This window comes from Nerophis ophidion, linkage group LG06, assembly GCF_033978795.1.
Source record: "Nerophis ophidion isolate RoL-2023_Sa linkage group LG06, RoL_Noph_v1.0, whole genome shotgun sequence".
Lineage (NCBI taxonomy): Eukaryota > Metazoa > Chordata > Actinopteri > Syngnathiformes > Syngnathidae > Nerophis > Nerophis ophidion.
In genome coordinates this window covers 70159996-70178295 of record NC_084616.1, presented here as the reverse complement: position 1 = coordinate 70178295, position 18300 = coordinate 70159996, and the positions used below count along the sequence as shown (strand labels likewise).

Genomic DNA, 18300 nt, shown 5'->3' with positions numbered 1-18300 from the left:
GATAAGGGATCTTACAGAATTATCTCAGTAAATGTGTCTAATTACATCTGAAACGCTCACACTGCCGCCGCCCGGAGCCGTCGCTTTTTATTTTATTTTATTATAAAATAAAATTCTCGTCCTTCGCTATCAATATCATCATCCACAAATCTTTCATCCTGGCTCAAATTAATGGGGAAATTGTCGTTTTCTCGGTCCGAATAGCGTTTGCTGCCAGAGGCTCCCATTATAAACAATGTGAGGACGTGAGGAGCCCTCACCCTTGTGACGTCATCGTCTGCGACTTCCGGTAAAGGCGAGGCTTTTTTATCAGCACCAAAAGTTGCGAACTTTATCGTCGATGTTCTCTACTAAATCTTTTCTGCAAAAATATGGCAATATCGCGAAATGATCAAGTATGACACATAGAATGGACCTGCCATCCCCGTTTAAATAAGAAAATCTCATTTCAGTAGGCCTTTAAGGAATATTTTATGTCACAGGAAAAAACAACTGTAATGATCAATAGGTTTTTTGAACATGAATTCGGAGAAGTTTACCTTTGGCACATGCATTCACTCGTGTATGTGTTCAACTCACTCATTTAAGAAATGGAAAAGGAAAATAATTCCATAGTTGAAGTGCGTAACATCTTGCATAGAGTCCCACACAACACTTGAGGAACGGCAAAGAAACAACTTCATGTCCCTGAAAGTCAGAGGTGGGTAGTAATGCGCTACATTTACTCCGTTACATCTACTTGAGTAACTTTTGGGATAAATTGTACTTCTAAGAGTAGTTTTAATGCAGCATGCTTTTACTTTTACTTGAGTATATTTATAGAGAAGAAACGCTACTTTTACTCCGCTCCATTTATCTACATTCAGCTCGCTACTCGCTACTGATTTTTATCAATCTGTTAATGCGCGCTTTGTTTGTTTTGTCAGACAGACCTTCAAAGTAGGGTCTATCACATGCCTGCGTTTTACCAATCAAATGCTGTCACTGGTGACGTTTGACTCCGTTTCACCAATCAAATGCTGTCACTGGTGACGTTTGACTCAGTTTCACCAATCAAATGCAGTCACTGGTGACGTTTGACTCCGTTACACCAATCAAATGCAGTCACTGGTGACGTTTGACTCCGTTTCACCAATCAAATGCAGTCACTGGTGACGTTTGACTCCGTTACACCAATCAAATACAGTCACTGGTGACGTTTGACTCCATTTCACCAATCAAATGCAGTCACTGGTAACGTTTGACTCAGTTTCACCAATCAAATGCAGTCACTGGTGACGTTTGACTCCGTTTCACCAATCAAATGCAGTCACTGGTGACGTTTGACTCCGTTTCACCAATCAAATGCTGTCACTGGTGACGTTTGACTCCGTTTCACCAATCAAATGCAGTCACTGGTGACGTTTGACACCATTTCACCAATCAAATGCTGTCACTGGTGACGTTTGACTCTGTTTCACCAATCAAATGCAGTCACTGGTGACGTTTGACTCAGTTTCACCAATCAAATGCTGTCACTGGTGACGGTTGACTCTGTTTCACCAATCAAACAGAGCCTGGCGGTCTCATGATTAACTGCACTTTTTTTTTAGTAATAAACCTATATTTGTAAATTTCAACTTTTACAAACAGTTGAAAATAATAATCAAAGTAGGTACAAAAACAGTACAAAACAGTATAAAAACCGTACAAAACAGCGCCGGGGGTCGTAAATTCAAAGCAACTAAAATAAAATTAAAAAAATATATATATAAAATAAACAAAGTGCAAAGCCATATGCTCACGCAATCTCAGTAAATAACTTAAATTTGTTACACAGCATCATTGTTTTCACAGCTTTTTGGTTGTTAGAGGTAGAGTGTTTTAATGTAGAGTTCTAAATCTTTTTAAAGGCACAAAAAACAGGTCGGGTATTGAGAAACTTACATTTATAAATATAAAACTTAGTCAATAGTATAATGAGGTTGCAAAGGTAAAATTAATTTTAATTTTTTTCTTCAATATAGTGTAAAACCAAATATATATTATTGTTTTAGTTTCTTAAGAGATATTCCTGGCTCTGAATTTGTTCATTGCTATTTTTATGTTTTTGTGCATTACTTGTTGCCGTCATCATTAAACGAACAGGTTACTCATCAGTTACTCAGTACTTGAGTAGTTTTTTCACAACATACTTTTTACTTTGACTCAAGTAAATATTTGGGTGACTACTCCTTACTTTTACTCTAGTAATAAATCTCTAAAGTAACAGTACTCTTACTTGAGTAGTGAATTGAAGTGAATTATATTTACATAGCACTTTTTCTCTAGTGACTCAAAGCACTTTACATAGTGAAACCCAATATCTAAGTTACATTTAAACCAGTGTGGGTGGCACTGGGAGCAGGTGGGTAAAGTGTCTTGCCCAAGGACACAACGGCAGTGACTAGGATGGCGGAAGTGGGGGATCGAACCTGCAACCCTCAAGTTGCTGGCACGGCCACTCTACCAACCGAGCTATACCGCCCCAATTCCTGGCTACTTTACCCACCTCTGCTCCTGAGTATAAGTCGCACTATGAAAACTATGAAAAAAGCTGCGACTTATAGTCCGAAAAATCTGGTAACAGTTGCTTAAACTTTTTTTCACTTCCTGTTCTCAATTTATTCACAATATACTCCATAAGTAATCACAATAAAAATAAATAAATCAATAATAATTGGTGACGTAAATCATATTAGGTTAGGTTATTTCATTTGTACCCGAAGGTACCCAAACTTGTTTTTGCAGCCAGCAAGATCAGGATCTCCGTTTCAACATACAGAGAAAGTAACATCCTAGATATAAGCAATGCAAAGACTTACCACATCACAAACATTGCCAAGATCACAAAATAGTACATTTAACCAAAGTTCCCCATAAAAAGGATAAAACATTTACAATCACAATCAGATACGATTTGGAACAAGCCGGAATAAACACCATAATAAAAAAATCAAATAATAAATTAAAGAATCCATTGCACTAAAATACATTTTGGCTGAAATAGGCACTACAGCTTATTTAGTTCTGTGTAGACATCTGGGACAAAACTACATCTGTACCGTTTTGTTTTGCCTCTTGGGACTAAAAATGTCCGTCCAGATGGGAGCAGCTGAAAAAGGCTGTGTTGGTAGTGAGATAAAGCAGTTATAATGGAGGAAGCTATCCTCACAACCTGGTTGTTGTAGAGCAGGGGTCGGCAACCCGCGGCTCCGGAGCCGCATGCGGCTCTTTGGCCATTCTGATGTGGCTCAGCTGCATAATCGCCGACCCCCCTGATTGTTTCGGGGGGTTTTCGGATTTTGGTGCCTCTCCCGGACATCACCCGGGGTTAACATTCTCCGATTTTCACTCGGACTACAATATTGAGGGCGTGCAGTGATGGCTTTACTTTTAACGTCCTCTACAACAGTGGTCCCCAACCTTTTTGTATCCGCGGACCGGTCAACACTTAATAATTTGTCCCGCGGGGGGTGTCCCTTTTTTTTTTTTTTTTTTTTTTTTTTCTTTGTCATTAAAAAGGGACATTTTTGTCATTAAAAAGGGATTTTTTTGTGGTTGGTGCACTATTTGTACGTGTGTATTGTGTTGTTTATGTTGATTTAATAAAATAAATAAATAAATAAATAAAATAAAAATGTATTTATTTATTTATTTTTTTTAATAAAAAATTATTCTGCGGCCCGGTACCAATCGGGCCACGGGGACCACTGCTCTACAACATGTCATCGCCCGCCTTTACACCATGCTGTCTGCGTACCGGCCGGACGCATGCCTCTCGCTGCTTCTATCGTCACACGTAGGAGATTGCAAGGTATATAGTCAACAGCCATACAGGTTATACTGAAGGTTGTGATATAAACAACTTTAACACTCTTACTAATATGTGCCACACTGTGAACCCACACCAAACACATTTTAGTCATGGATGCATGGGATTCTGGGTAATTGTTATGTTGCGTTTATGTTGTGTTACTGTGAGGATGTTCTCCCGAAATGTGTTTGTCATTCTTGTTTGCCGTGGGTCCACGGTGTGGTGCATATTAGTAAGAGTGTTAAAGTTGTTTATATCACAGCCTTCAGTGTAACATGTATGGCTGTTGACTACATGCCTTGCAGTCGTGTACGTGTATCAGCGGAAGCCAAGTACAACGAGTTACTGGGCTGGCAAGCTTGTTCTACATGTTGTAGAAGGCGTCAAAGGCAATGGCTTCATAGCACGCCCTTATTATTGATACCTGGGTGAGCATCAGCAGATATTAGCGAGAATGGTTGCGGCTCCCATTATCTTCTTTATTTTGTGAAATGGGTCAAAATGGCTCTTTGAGTGGTAAAAGTTGCCGACCCCTGTTGTAGAGGGTGGCTGGAGAAAACTGAGACTCACCAATTAATTTACCTGACACTTTAAAAATTTGATTTAGGGAATTCGTGTCCTTTAGTGACAGGGAGACCATGAGACCAGGGAGAAGGACAATGCAGATTCTATAAACGCACAGTAAAACATGATCATGGTGGCCTTGTCAACATTGTAATGAGACAGTTTTCTCAGACAGTACAAATATTGGTGAGCATTTTTACACACCGCATCACAGTTAGCTTCAAATTTCAGTTGTTGATCAAGTTTATCTATCTTATCTTAAATTATTGGCTAGTTTACAGTAAGGAGGGGGTTCAAATGGCCCCATTCTTGGGTGGATCTTGCATCAGAGGAATAGGGGTTTATTCATTTTGCAATGCAGTCTGCTAAAAATGATAAAAAGCGCCACTCTACGTAGTAACTGATGCTGTGGTCAAAGTTGGAAAGGCCACAAAGCACTTTTTACGATATACAACAGTGGTTCTTAAAATTTTGTTTCACAAATTACCACCTCAGAAAAAAAAGTGGCTCTCCAAGTACCACCATAATGCCCGCTCTAAAAATACAGTAGCGTAGTTGGCCTAAGTATTCAATAAAAACAAGGCAGATGTTTTATTCTACAAGTATATGTGATATTTTTGCCCACAGTAACATTACACCCAGTTTGAACAGTAACACTGTGTTTGAATATAGGGAAATAAAACACTGTACTTTAACCAAGTGATTATTTAGCATACCACTCGATGGCGCCCACACACCACTATTGGTACATGTACTATAGTTTCAGAATCACTGATATTCAACACTCTTTTGGCATTTAGCGGTTAAAGTGGATAGTACAACTACCCAATTCATCACGTTGCATGTGTCAGGTAAGCCACGGCAGATATGAATCCCCATCTTTCTGTACGTCTTTGTAAAGGGGTACTCTTACAAAAGCAGCAGTGTGTCAAAGTAGTATATTCAGTGTGCGGTTAGAAAATCAATCAAACACTCATTTTTGGACATCACTCACAAAAAGTGCGTGTTTATATCCAATGTGCCACAACTATTTCTCTCCTCTTTCAATTTTAAAAAGGTACATGATAACCAGTCCACCATAGCTAATCACAAAAATCCAACAGTAATATTTAAAGGTATGTCAGTGGTGTTATTGTCAGTCTACTCATAATGCAGAGCAAAATCTGCACTTTTTCTTTCTTGTTTTTTTTGTTTTTTAAAGAAGATTACAAGCAGCTGTGCCTCCGCATGCTTTATACATATCCCTCAACATTTGCATTTCAAAATATGGGAAATCTCTCAGGAAAATGGGTAAGAATAAAGGATTTTATTTTCATCACAAATCCCAGTTAAATCCATGTAATTAACTAATAGCCTGGACTCAAAGCAATGTCCTTTACATCATGATGGAGATAGATATCTACATATATCCATATTTAAGAGTTATTTCTTTTCTATAGTCATATTTGAAATAGCTAGTGTTCCATCTTGTACTCTCTCTATCTTTTCTCCATCTCATGACCGATGGTACACTGTGGACTAAATTGAGCTTGGAATGCAGGGAGTAGCAATACTCTTTTTTTCCTATCTCATCGTGTCTCCAGCTCAGGAGAACAATAGACATGTGTATTCGTTCTGGAGGGTGAGGGCGAGGGACATATTGAAGAACACAGCGCTTCCGTAATGTTTTCAGATACACTTGGCGAATGTGTTGTTTTTAGGTTAGTCCCTCCAAAGCTTTGGAATAAATTGCAAAATACCTATTTTGTTCTGGTGATCATTTAAACTTAGATTATGAGTCATCAAAAGAACTTGGGATTGACCAGTAACTTAAATTCCCTTGAGGAACATCTGGTCCAAACGCAACAATCACCAGATCCTGTCACTACTGTGACCACTGCACTATCCACTGTGACACACTTTCTTCGCAGTTTTTGGATTAAACACAGCAAAAGGCTTCTTCGTAAGAAACACAGAAATATTGCAAATGTAAAAATTAAAATAAAAACCAGAGATGTCCGATAATGGCTTTTTTGCAGATATCGGATATTCCGATGTTGTCCAACTCTTAATTACCGATTCCGATATCAACAATACCGATATACACAGTTGTGGAATTAGCACATTATAATGCCTAATTCTGATGTGATACCCCGCTGGATGCATTAAACAATGTAACAAGGTTTTCCAAAATAAATCAACTCAAGTTATTGAAAAAAGTGCCAAAATGGCACTGCCATATTTATTATTGAAGTCACAAAGTGCATTGTTTTTTTTAACATGCCTCAAAACAGCAGTTTGGAATTTGGGACCCACTCTCCCTGAGATAATCCTGATACCCATTACAACTATGGGAAATACTACACTTTGACTTTCACAAAGTGCATTATTTTTTTTCAAACATCCTTCAAAACAACAGCAACAAAAACAACGAAGGCACTCAGCTTCATTGTATACTAGCGTAATAAAGAAAACAATAACATAGTCCTCATTTAGTCGAAGACCGCCTGGCATATTTTATAACAGGAAATTATAAACCCGGCTCAATCTGCCCTGCTCTAACGTATTTGTATGAGTAAAAAACAATGTGCAGCAAGCTGGTGGTGAGTGCTTGAAGTGACCCACAAGTCAGCCAGAGCTTCTGAAATGTTGCGTTGAGACAGCGCAGCTCCGCTCACTGCAACTCCACCGTAGCCTTTGCCATACTGTGTGCGTTGTCCCTGAGCCACAACGTGGGTTTTCGCCGTGGGGATTTTTTTGTTGTATTTTTTTTTTTCACCACGGAGTCTTTAAGCGGGCAGCACGGTGGGAGAGGGGTTAGTGCGTCTGCTTCACAATACAAAGGTGCAGAGTAGTCATGGGTTTAATCTTGGGCTCGGGATCTTTCTGTGTGGAGTTTGCATGTTCTCCCCGTGACTGCGTGGGTTCCCTCCGGGTATTCCGGCTTCCTCCCACCTCCAAAGACATGCACCTGGGGATAGGTTGATTGGCAACACTAAAAATGGCCCTAGTGTGTGAATGCGAGTGTGAATGTTGTCTGTCCATCTGTGTTGGCCCTGCGATGAGGTGGCGACTTGTCCAAGGTGTAAGCGCCTTCCGCCCGATTGTAGCTGAGATAGGCACCAGCGCCCTCTGTGACCCCAAAGGAAATAAGCGGTAGAAAATGGATGGATGGTTGGAGTCTTTAAGCGACAACTGTGTGGTACTACTTTTTTTCTGTTTGCTTTTCATCCATCTTCCGCTTGTATTCATCGTGTATCGCCTTATGATTCTTGGAGAGGTGGGAGATCAAATTGCTCGTATTAAAAGAAGACGTCTTGTTTCCTCCTCGCCTTACCAATTTGTTGCAGTCATTGCAAATTGCCAGTTTCTTATCCGTCAGATACACTTTTAAATAATCCCAAACCATAGACATGGTGCTGTTAGTCAGTCACCAAGCGAGCTGGCTTATTGGCCAGGCTACAGCACCGGCAACAACACACTCTTGTTGTTGTTATGCTTCGCTCGCGGTAGTTTCATGAGGTCATCAAGAGTCGCCAGTAAACCTCTCAACTCCTGTGTTGAGTGTGGGAGAGGAAGGGGCTGCTGATTGGGAGACGCAACAGCTCTGTAATTCTTACGTCCGTGTAGAGCCGTTTTAAAAAGTCATTAATTTTACTTTTTGAAACCGATACCAATTTTCCGGTATTACCTTTTAAAGCATTTATCAGCCGATAATATTGGCCTGCCGATATTATCGGACATCTCTAATAAGTTGGGAGTTGAGCTATTTTTCAAACTGGCTCATGTCATTACTTCCTTAATGTTAAAGAAAGTATGAGCAAAGTGTGAGCAGCTGTCTGCTCTTCTTTAGGTAAAGTTAATTACTCTCCTATTTGTCAAGATGTTTATGCAAAGTTGGGATTTTTGGCAGGGTTGTCTTTTCTGTCGTCTTCATGTCCACCCATCTCTGTCATGTTGGTAGTTTGATTTGAAAGTCACTGCGCTCCTTACAGGAGTCCATCCCTTGCCGGGGCTTGTCAAGTGTACGCGATGCAGTGGCAGCAGTACTCCTGATGAATCTTTTTTTTTTGTAGAGAACAAAATCTGGGTAAAAATGGGACTCGGAATACGGCAGGAAAAAGCACAAAAATGGGATTTACCCACACAAACGGGAAAGTTGAGAGTTATGCCTTTTATAATTTTTTTGGTGCATATGCATCTTTAGCACACTTTTCAAATGACATGATTCTGACACTACTGTGATGAGGTAGCGACTTGTCCAGGGTGTACCCTGCCTTCCGCCCAATTGTAGCTGAGATAGGCACCAGCGCCCTTCGCGACCCCAAAGGGAATAAGCGGTAGAAAATGAATGGATGGATGGATTCTGACTATCATTTTTTAGAGCTTAATTGGCCAATTTATTTTTGTTAACAGTCAAATTACATCCATTTGTAAGCTCTGAAGTATACCAGTAAATCCTGGGTTACTTCAAAGTTACAGTGATACAAATATCCGGTACAAAATTGCCAGGCACATTATCTCTTATCTTCAGATCATTCCTATTTTGATTTGACGCATTCTTAATGACTAGCTTGACCAAATCTGAATGTTCTGACCAGTGACGTGCAGTGAGGTTCATGGCTGGTGAGGCACTGACTTCATCACAGTCACATTTACAAACATATGAACCCTATAGAGCAGTGGTCCCCAACCACCGGGCCGTGGCCCGATTGGTACCGGGCCGCAGAAGAATTTTTTATTTAAAAAAAAAAAAAAAAAATATATTTTTTATTAAATCAACATAAAAAACACAATATACACTTACAATTAGTGCGCCAACCACAAAAACCTCTCTTTTAAATGACAAAAACGTACCTTATTCATGACAAAGAAGAAAAAAAAAAAAAGAACACCCCCTCCGCCCCCCCGCCGGGCCGCGGGACAAATTATTAAGCCTTGACCGGTCCACGGATACAAAAAGGTTGGGGACCACTGCTATAGAGTATCTTATTCACCATTTGATTGGCAGCAGTTAACGGGTTATGTTTAAAAGCTCATACCAGCATTCGTTTCACATACAAACTGTAGCACACATAAAAGCACATTTAATAAAAAAAAAAAAAAACTTTATTATGGTCTTACATTTACTTATAAATGAAGTCCATGCGCCGCTCCTTCTTAACAAAAGCATTGATAACTTTTTTATAGAAGTCTTCCTTATCTTTCTTCGGTTTTAAAAGTCTCTCTGTCTTGACGGAGATCACTGTCGGAAGCAAACTTTTTAGCTCCGGCTTTGGTCTTCCTTTAATTATTACCTCCTGGTTCGATTGGAAGTCCAGTTTATTTTATTTTAGATATGTAATCCTCCATGTTAAAAGTGCAGGGTAGAGGAAAAAATAAACGATTGCTGCCGCCGCACTTGACTTGATAACTGTAGCTTGTTGTCACTTCTTCTGCAGCCGAGTAGTCGCAAGAATGATCTCTGGGATCACTTGCGCCCTCTACCACCATGAGGCGGGAGAACAGGTGCCTCACACAGTGCGCCTTCGCAGCCGTTTTATGATTGCCCAGCACAATAAATACGTTACACACATACAGTTGTTGACAAAATACACTGTACATTATATACCTCAGCTAACTAAACAATGGACATTTTTAATATACAGTAATTCATATAGAAATACGGTCTCATTGCACAGCAGCCAGCAGTTAGCCGAGTCATTGCGCAATCAAAGGTGAGGCTCAACTGGCTGCTGACTCACCGCAAGTCTCTTCTCAGTATTTGAACGGAAAATGTGAAAATTCAGCGATTTTGAGTAAAAATAATCTAAAACTGGTGAAGTAAAATGGAAAATAACTTTATGGCTACATAAAACAAATATGTTATTGTTTTATTTTATTTTTTTTTCTATGATGGCACGTGAGGCACCGGCTCACCTGCCTCCCCTGACTGCACGTCGCTGGTTCTGACGCAACGTGAACGTTTCTGGCATGAAATGTGTTAATTAACAGTGACAGCAGCAAAAGATTGGATGCTGCTAGCCAAGCCTGGTGGGAAATGTCTAATTTCAGCCCAGAACCTACTTTTCATGTTGGCCTGGTTGAGTCATCATTGTTATCTGCCTACATAGAAGAAACATTGAAAGAAAAGAAGTACGATTACTGAAAATCCATTAAATTGTGCCATAGTGATCTATTCCTGCTGCACTATTTTAGGAAAATTATAAGGCAGTTCTTATGTTGATATGTACTTATGGTGTTAATTAGATCCACCAGGGACTATGGATTTATAATGGTCTGTTCGCCATTTATGTGTCTTTTATAAAGTACATACAATCTCAAGATAAGCCAACAAGAGCAAGTGTTCCGTCATTTATAGTGAGGTTCTGAACTTTTTACATTAAAATGTTATGTCCTTAAAAAACATTACAATAGAAAATAGCCATAGCACTGCTTTCATTTATCCTGAAAAGTGACCTAGAAAAACTTCCTACCAATGAAGTTGGTGATTGGAAACTGAAATACTTAGAACAAGGGTGTCAAACTCATTTTAGCATGGAGGAAAATCCATTCCCAAGTGGGCCGGAATGGTAAAATCATGGAATTATAAATTAAAAATAAAGACAACTCCAGGTTGTTTACTTTGTTTTACTTTGGCCCAAAAATAGAACAAGCACTTTGTGAAAACGTACAAATCACAAATAATCCTCTGGAAAAAACACTTCAAGTTTGTTGAAAATTCTGAGGAAATTGGTGCAGTTTCAAAAAATACACTGAGATTAGACGTGGTCTCAGTTAATCTACAAAACCGGGATTAAACTTTAAATCGCAGTCTTTCTGGGATTGAACAAAAAACACAACATGTAAACTCTTCGACGTATCAAACACCTAATTGGTCATGTCCACGTATCAATCCAGAGTTAACTCAACAAACCGTGATAATCGGAGGTAAAACTATTCAAAAGGGTTAAGTTTTGTCACTATATTTTCATACCTTAGTTGAACATTTTTTATCCATCTATTATTATTATTAATGTTATTATTATGGAAAAAGGACGACAACGAGGCATCTTGCAATGGTAAAAGTTGGTTTTCAAGACAAAAAATTATTTTCAAGGTAAAAGTTGATTATCCGAGTACACAAGATACTATACCGTCTATTCTTAAAGGGGAACATTATCACAATTTCAAAAGGGTTAAAAACAATTAAAATCAGTTCCCAGAGGCTTGTTGTATTTTTTGAAGTTTTTTTCAAAATTTTACCGGTCTCGGAATATCCCTAAATAAAGCTTTAAAGTGCCTCATTTTTCGCTCTCTGCGAAGACACTGGCCATTTCCCTGCGACGTCACACAGTGCTGCCAATGTAAACAAACAATGAGAATACCGCAGCAAGATATAGCGACATTAGCTCGGATTCAAACTCGGATTTCAGCGACTTAAGCAATTCAACAGATTACGCATGTATTGAAACAGATGGTTGGAGTGTGAAAATATTGAAGAAGAAACTGAAGCTATTAAGCGAATAGCTATTGACGCTATTCATAGCCATAGCATGGCCGAATAGCTGCGTTAGCATCGCCGGTAAAATGTGCGGACCAAACGATTAGGACTTTCGCATCTCGTGACACTGGAGCAACTTAAATCCTTCGATTGTTAAGTGTTTTTTTCGCATTAAATGTGGGTGGAAGGAAACGTAATATAGTTGCAAATGCATCTACAGGTTATCCATACATCTCTGTGCCATGTCTGCTTTAGCACCGCCGGTAAATAGCATGTTAGCATCGATTAGCGTAGCATGTTAGCATCGATTAGCGTAGCATGTTAGCATCGATTAGCTGGCAGTCAAAATCAACAAAACTCACCTTTTTGATTTCGTTGACTATCGTTGCAAATGCATCTGCAGGTTATCCATACATCTCTGTGCCATGTCTGCCTTAGCACCGCCGGTAAAATGTGGAGACACTTTGGCACATTCAATGGGGGTCTGGCGGCAGACACTTTCGCATCTTCGGGCCAGTGGTGCAACTTGAATCCCTCCCTGTTAGTGTTGTTACACCCTCCGACAACACACCGTCGAGGCATGATGTCTCCAAGGTTCCAAAAAATAGTCAAAAAAACGGAAAATAACAGAGCTGGGACCCGGTGTTTGTAATGTGTTGAAAATGAAAATGGTGGGTGTGTTACCTCGGCGACGTCACATTCTGACTTCATCGCCTCCAGCTCGGTAAACAGAAAGGCGTTTAATTCGCCAAAATTCACCCACTTAGAGTTCGGAAATCGGTTAAAAAAATAGATGGTCTTTTTTCTGCACCATCAAGGTATATATTGACGCTTACATAGGTCTGGTGATAATGTTCCCCTTTAAAACCCACACAAAGACATTGTTGGGGAGTAAGGGTGCCAAATAACGATGTGTTTGAAGCGGAAGACACAAAACGGCAGGTTTTAAGTTTCCAAACTTTACTTTGTACCTCTTGCTGGTCCTAACAGAATTGCTATTGTGACACCCAGTGGACACATTCAGAACAGCAGTTTCTTTCATTAAAAAAAAATTCAACTCATTTTAATACTTGCCAAACTCATCAGGCAGGCCGGATAAAACCTGTTGGCGGGCCTGATCCGGCCCACGGGCCGTATGTTTGACACCCCTGACTTAGAAAAAGGATGCGTGGCAGCATCACAATGGTTGGCCACAACAACAAAATAGAAAACTGGATGTGATAGTTGTAGGATTCATGGACAGGGATGTAGGAATCGCGTGGCGCAGTGGTAGAGTGTCTGTGCGCAACCCGAGGGTCCCTGGTTCAAATCCCACCTGGTACCAACCTCGTCACGTCCGTTGTGTCCTGAGCAAGACACTTCACCCTTGCTCCTGATGGGTGCTGGTTAGCGCCTTGCATGGCAGCTCCCTCAATCAGTGTGTGAATGTGTGTGTGAATGGGTAAATGTGGAAGTCGTGTCAAAGCGCTTTGAGTACCTTGAAGGTAGAAAAGCGCTATACAAGTACATCCCATTTAAAGATCATTTGCCAGTTTAATCACACAAATGTCCGGGCTGGCAAATGATACAAGATGTAAATCTGATTAATTATCTTTATGAAATTAAGCATATATTTTCATCATTTGTCTGAAATATATACATTTTCTAAACATTTTATTAATAGCGAGATCCATAACTTACATATGTTTCATACTGTATGTTTATTAATAGCTCCAAAATTAACATAAAATTAAATTAATGCACAAACCTTCCTCTACTACAACAATGATAATTGTCCATCCATCCATCCATCCATCCATTTTCTACCTCTTATTCCCTTTGCGGTCGCGGGGGTCGCTGATGCCTATCTCAGCTACAATCGGGCGGAAGGCAGGTAGACCCTGGACAAGTCGCCACCTCATCACAGGGCCAACACAGATAGACAACATTCACACACTAGGGCCAATTTTAGTGTTGCCAATCAACCTATAATAATAATTGTCAATCACAATAATAATATTATTATTAGTATTATTATTGTTATTATTATTATACTAGAAAAACACTTGAAGAGTCCAGGTTCTACCTTCCAGTAGTAAAAAATCCGGAATCCAGACTGGGAACCAGATCACCTCCAAATTATGACTTTTTCCTTTGGGTATTTAATGGTTCAGTCTAAATTAGCATTGAAAAGTAAAAACATCCATCCATCCATCCATTTTTCTACCACTTATTCCCTTTTTGCGGTCGCTGGTGCCTATCTCAGCTACAATCGAGCGGAAGGCGGATTACACCCTGGACAAGTCGCCACCTCATCGCAGGTCCAACACAGATAGACAGACAACATTCCCACACTAGGGCCAATTTTAGTGTTGCCAATCAAGCTATAACAATAATTGTCAATCACAATGATAATATTATTATTATTATTATTGCTATTATTATTATTACTGTTATACTAGAAAAACACTTGGAGAGTCCAGACCTCATCCAGGTTCTCTACCTTCCAGAAGTAAAAAATCCAGAATCCAGACTGGGAACCAGATCACCTCCAAATTGTGACTTTTTCCTTTGGGTATTTAATGGTTCAGTCTAAAGTAGCATTGAAAAGTAAAAACATCCATCCATTTTCTACCACTTATTCCCTTTTTGGGGTCGCTGGTGCCTATCTCAGCTACAATCGGGCGGAAGGCGGCGTACACCCTGGACAAGTCTCCACCTCATCGCAGGGCCAACACAGATAGACAGACAACATTCACACTCACATTCACACACTAGGGCCAATTTTAGTGTTGCCAATCAACCTATAATAATAATTGTCAATCACAATAATAATGGTATTATTAGTATTATTATTGCTATTATTATTATTATTATTATTATTATTATTATTATACTAGAAAAACACTTGGAGAGCCCAGACCTCATCCAGGTTCTACCTTCCAGAGGTAAAAAATACGGAATCCAGACTAGGAAGCAGATCACCTCCAAATTATGACTTTTTCCTTTGGGTATTTAATGGTTCAGGCCAAAGTAGAATTGAAAAGTAAAAACATCGATCCATTTTCTACCACTTATTCGCTTTTTGGGGTCGCGGAGGTGCCTATCAATGCTACAATCGGGCGGAAGGCGGTTTACACCCTGGACAAGTCTCCACCTCATCGCAGGGCCAACACAGATAGACAGACAACATTCACACACTAGGGCCAATTTTAGTGTTGCCAATCAACCTATAATAATAATTATCAATCACAATAATAAAGGTATTATTAGTATTATTATTGCTATTATTATTATTATTATTATTATTATTATACTAGAAAAACACTTGGAGAGCCCAGACCTCATCCAGGTTCTACTTTCCAGAAGTAAAAAATCCGGAATCCAGACTAGGAAGCAGATCACCTCCAAATTATGACTTTTTTCTTTGGGTATTTAATGGTTCAGTCTAAAGTAGCATTGAAAAGTAAAAACATTCATCCATCCATCTATTTTCTACCGGAAGGCGGGTACACCCTGGACAAGTTGCCACCTTTCGCAGGGCCAACACAGAGACAGACAATATTCACTCTCACATGCCAGAGAAAAAACAAATTGTGCAAACAAGAGCCAGCATGAAAAAGGCCACATTTGACAGCCGTTCTCAGATTATCGTAACTGTCGAATCAACCCGTCATTTGCATGCATCATGGTGAGTTCCATAATATTTATCTGCAAATGTCATTGCAGTTTATTCGTTGTTTGTCTTTTTTTATTGTAAAAGCCGTCAGCCCCGTAATGACATGTTTATTCTCTGAGATAACGTGCTTCAGCCTGTCAGGATGAAGACTAACGAATCTCCGTAGCCCCTCGCTGTTTAATTATTCTCAAACTTAACCACTTTTGCATTACTCCTGACCTATTGCTAAACAATAAACCTTCAGCTGAAACTCTGGAAAACCATTTGGTTGCATCGTTGGATCTAACTGAAATCCAATTCTAATTGACCTTAGGGAGTATTTAAAGGGGAACATTATCACAATTTCAAAAGGGTTAAAAACAATACAAATCAGTTCCCAGTGGCTTGTTGTATTTTTTGAACTTTTTTTCGAAATTTTACCAGTCTCGGAATATCCCTAAATAAAGCTTTAAAGTGCCTTATTTTCGGCTCTCTGCGAAGACACTGGCCATTTCCCTGTGACGTCACACAGTGCTGCCAATGTAAACAAACAATGGAAATACCACAGCAAGATATAGCGACATTAGCTCGGATTCAAACTCGGATTTCAGCGACTTAAGCGATTCAACAGATTACGCATGTATTGAAACAGATGGTTGGAGTATGAAAGTATTGAAGAAGAAACTGAAGCTATTGAGCGAATAGCTATTGACACTATTCATAGCCATAGCATGGCAGAATAGCTGCGTTAGCATCGCCGGTAAAATGTGCGAACCAAACGATCAGGACTTTCGCATCTTTTCACACTGGAGCAACTTAAATCTGTCGATTGGTAAGTGTTTTTTTCGCATTAAATGTGGGTGGAAGGAAACGTAATATAGTTGCAAATGCATCTGCAGGTTATCCATACATCTCTGTGCCATGTTTGCTTTAGCACCGCCCGGTAAATAGCATGTTAGCATCGATTAGCTTAGCATGTTAGCATCGATTAGCTGGCAGTCAACATCAACTAAACTCACCTTTGTGATTTCGTTGACTTTATTGTTGCAAATGCATCTGCAGGTTATCCATACATCTCTGTGTAATGTCTGCCTTAGCATCGCCGGTAAAATGTGGAGACACTCTGGCCCATTCAATGGGGGTCTGGCGGCAGACACTTTCGCATCTTCGGGCCAGTGGTGCAACTTGAATCCCTCCCTGTTAGTGTTGTTACACCCTCCGACAACACACCGTGGAGGCATGATGTCTCCAAGGTTCCAAAAAAATAGTCAAAAAAACGGGAAAATAACAGAGCTGAAAATGTGTTGAAAATGAAAATGGTGGGTGTGTTTCCTCGGCGATGTCACATTCTGACGTCATCGCCTCCAGCGTGATAAACCGAAAGGCGTTTAATTTCGCCAAAATTCACCCATTTAGAGTTCGGAAATCGGTTAAAAAAATAGATGGTCTTTTTTCTGCACCATCAAGGTATATATTGACGCTTACATAGGTCTGGTGATAATGTTCCCCTTTAAACATTTTTGTGCGCATATCTCTGTGTAAATTGCACTAATTCCCACTGCTATTTTTAGATATGTTCCAGAAAGCCATCATTCAGAGCGGCACTGCGCTCTCCAGCTGGGCAGTCAACTACCAGCCTGCTAAGTACACACGAGCCCTGGCAGAGAAAGTGGGCTGCAACATGCTGGACACCATCGACCTGGTTCAGTGCCTGCAGAACAAGAACTTCAAAGAGTTGATCGAGCAGTACGTGACGCCGGCAAAGTACCACATTGCCTTTGGCCCTGTGATTGACGGCGATGTGATCCCTGACGACCCCCAGATCCTCATGGAGCAAGGCGAGTTCCTCAACTATGACATTATGCTGGGCGTCAATCAAGGCGAGGGATTCAAGTTTGTGGACGGCATAGTGGACAGCGAAGATGGGGTCTCCGCCAATGATTTTGACTTTGCTGTGTCGGACTTTGTGGACCACTTGTATGGCTACCCTGAGGGCAAGGACACCCTGCGTGAGACAATCAAGTTCATGTACACTGACTGGGCAGACAAAGAGAATCCAGAAACACGGCGTAAGACCCTCGTAGCACTTTTCACAGACCACCAGTGGGTGGCACCAGCAGTGGCTACAGCTGACCTCCATGCCCAATATGGCTCCCCCACTTACTTTTATGCTTTTTACCACCACTGCCAGAGCGACATGAAGCCCAGCTGGGCTGACTCAGCCCATGGCGATGAAGTACCCTACGTGTTCGGGATTCCAATGATTGGCCCAACAGAGCTCTTCAACTGTAACTTCTCCAAGAATGACGTGATGCTAAGTGCTGTGGTCATGACCTACTGGACTAACTTTGCCAAAACAGGGTGATTATTCTTTTATTTATTAATGTTTGACCTATTATCGAATATGTTTGCTTTAGTCTTCCAATTAATCATAATAATATTATCTGATATAATGCCATATCCATCTCCTAGCTGTGTATACACAAAAAAAACAGCAAAAGAGAAAGCAACATTTAAGCTAGCTGCAAATCACACAAGATGCAAAATAACTACACCGTTATTACTCTACTTTGTATCTCTTGGTTTATTCTATCGATATTGTTGCCATGCAGACACAAGACACAATGACCAGAGAGACTACACTTTTGGGAAACAGTACCGGACAATGTTTACGAGTTCATGGTCAAATCAAGCAGATCGCGGAGACGTGATGTGTTTTTTTCCCGTACAAATTATACAGCAGACAGTCAACAACTTGACTTATAGCTAACTCTACTACATTTTGGTATGATCACAAGAGGT

At 40.2% G+C, this 18300-nt stretch overlaps 1 protein-coding gene across 1 annotated transcript in view; it reads left to right on the top strand.

The window, feature by feature from the left end:
- The window catches only part of nlgn4xa (neuroligin 4 X-linked a), a 254586-nt gene that overhangs the window by 216438 nt on the left and 19848 nt on the right, over positions 1-18300 (top strand). The window contains exon 5 of the mRNA XM_061904746.1: positions 17070-17859. Within this exon, the coding sequence (XP_061760730.1) occupies positions 17070-17859 (790 nt within the window). The remainder of the gene's footprint in view (positions 1-17069; positions 17860-18300) is intronic.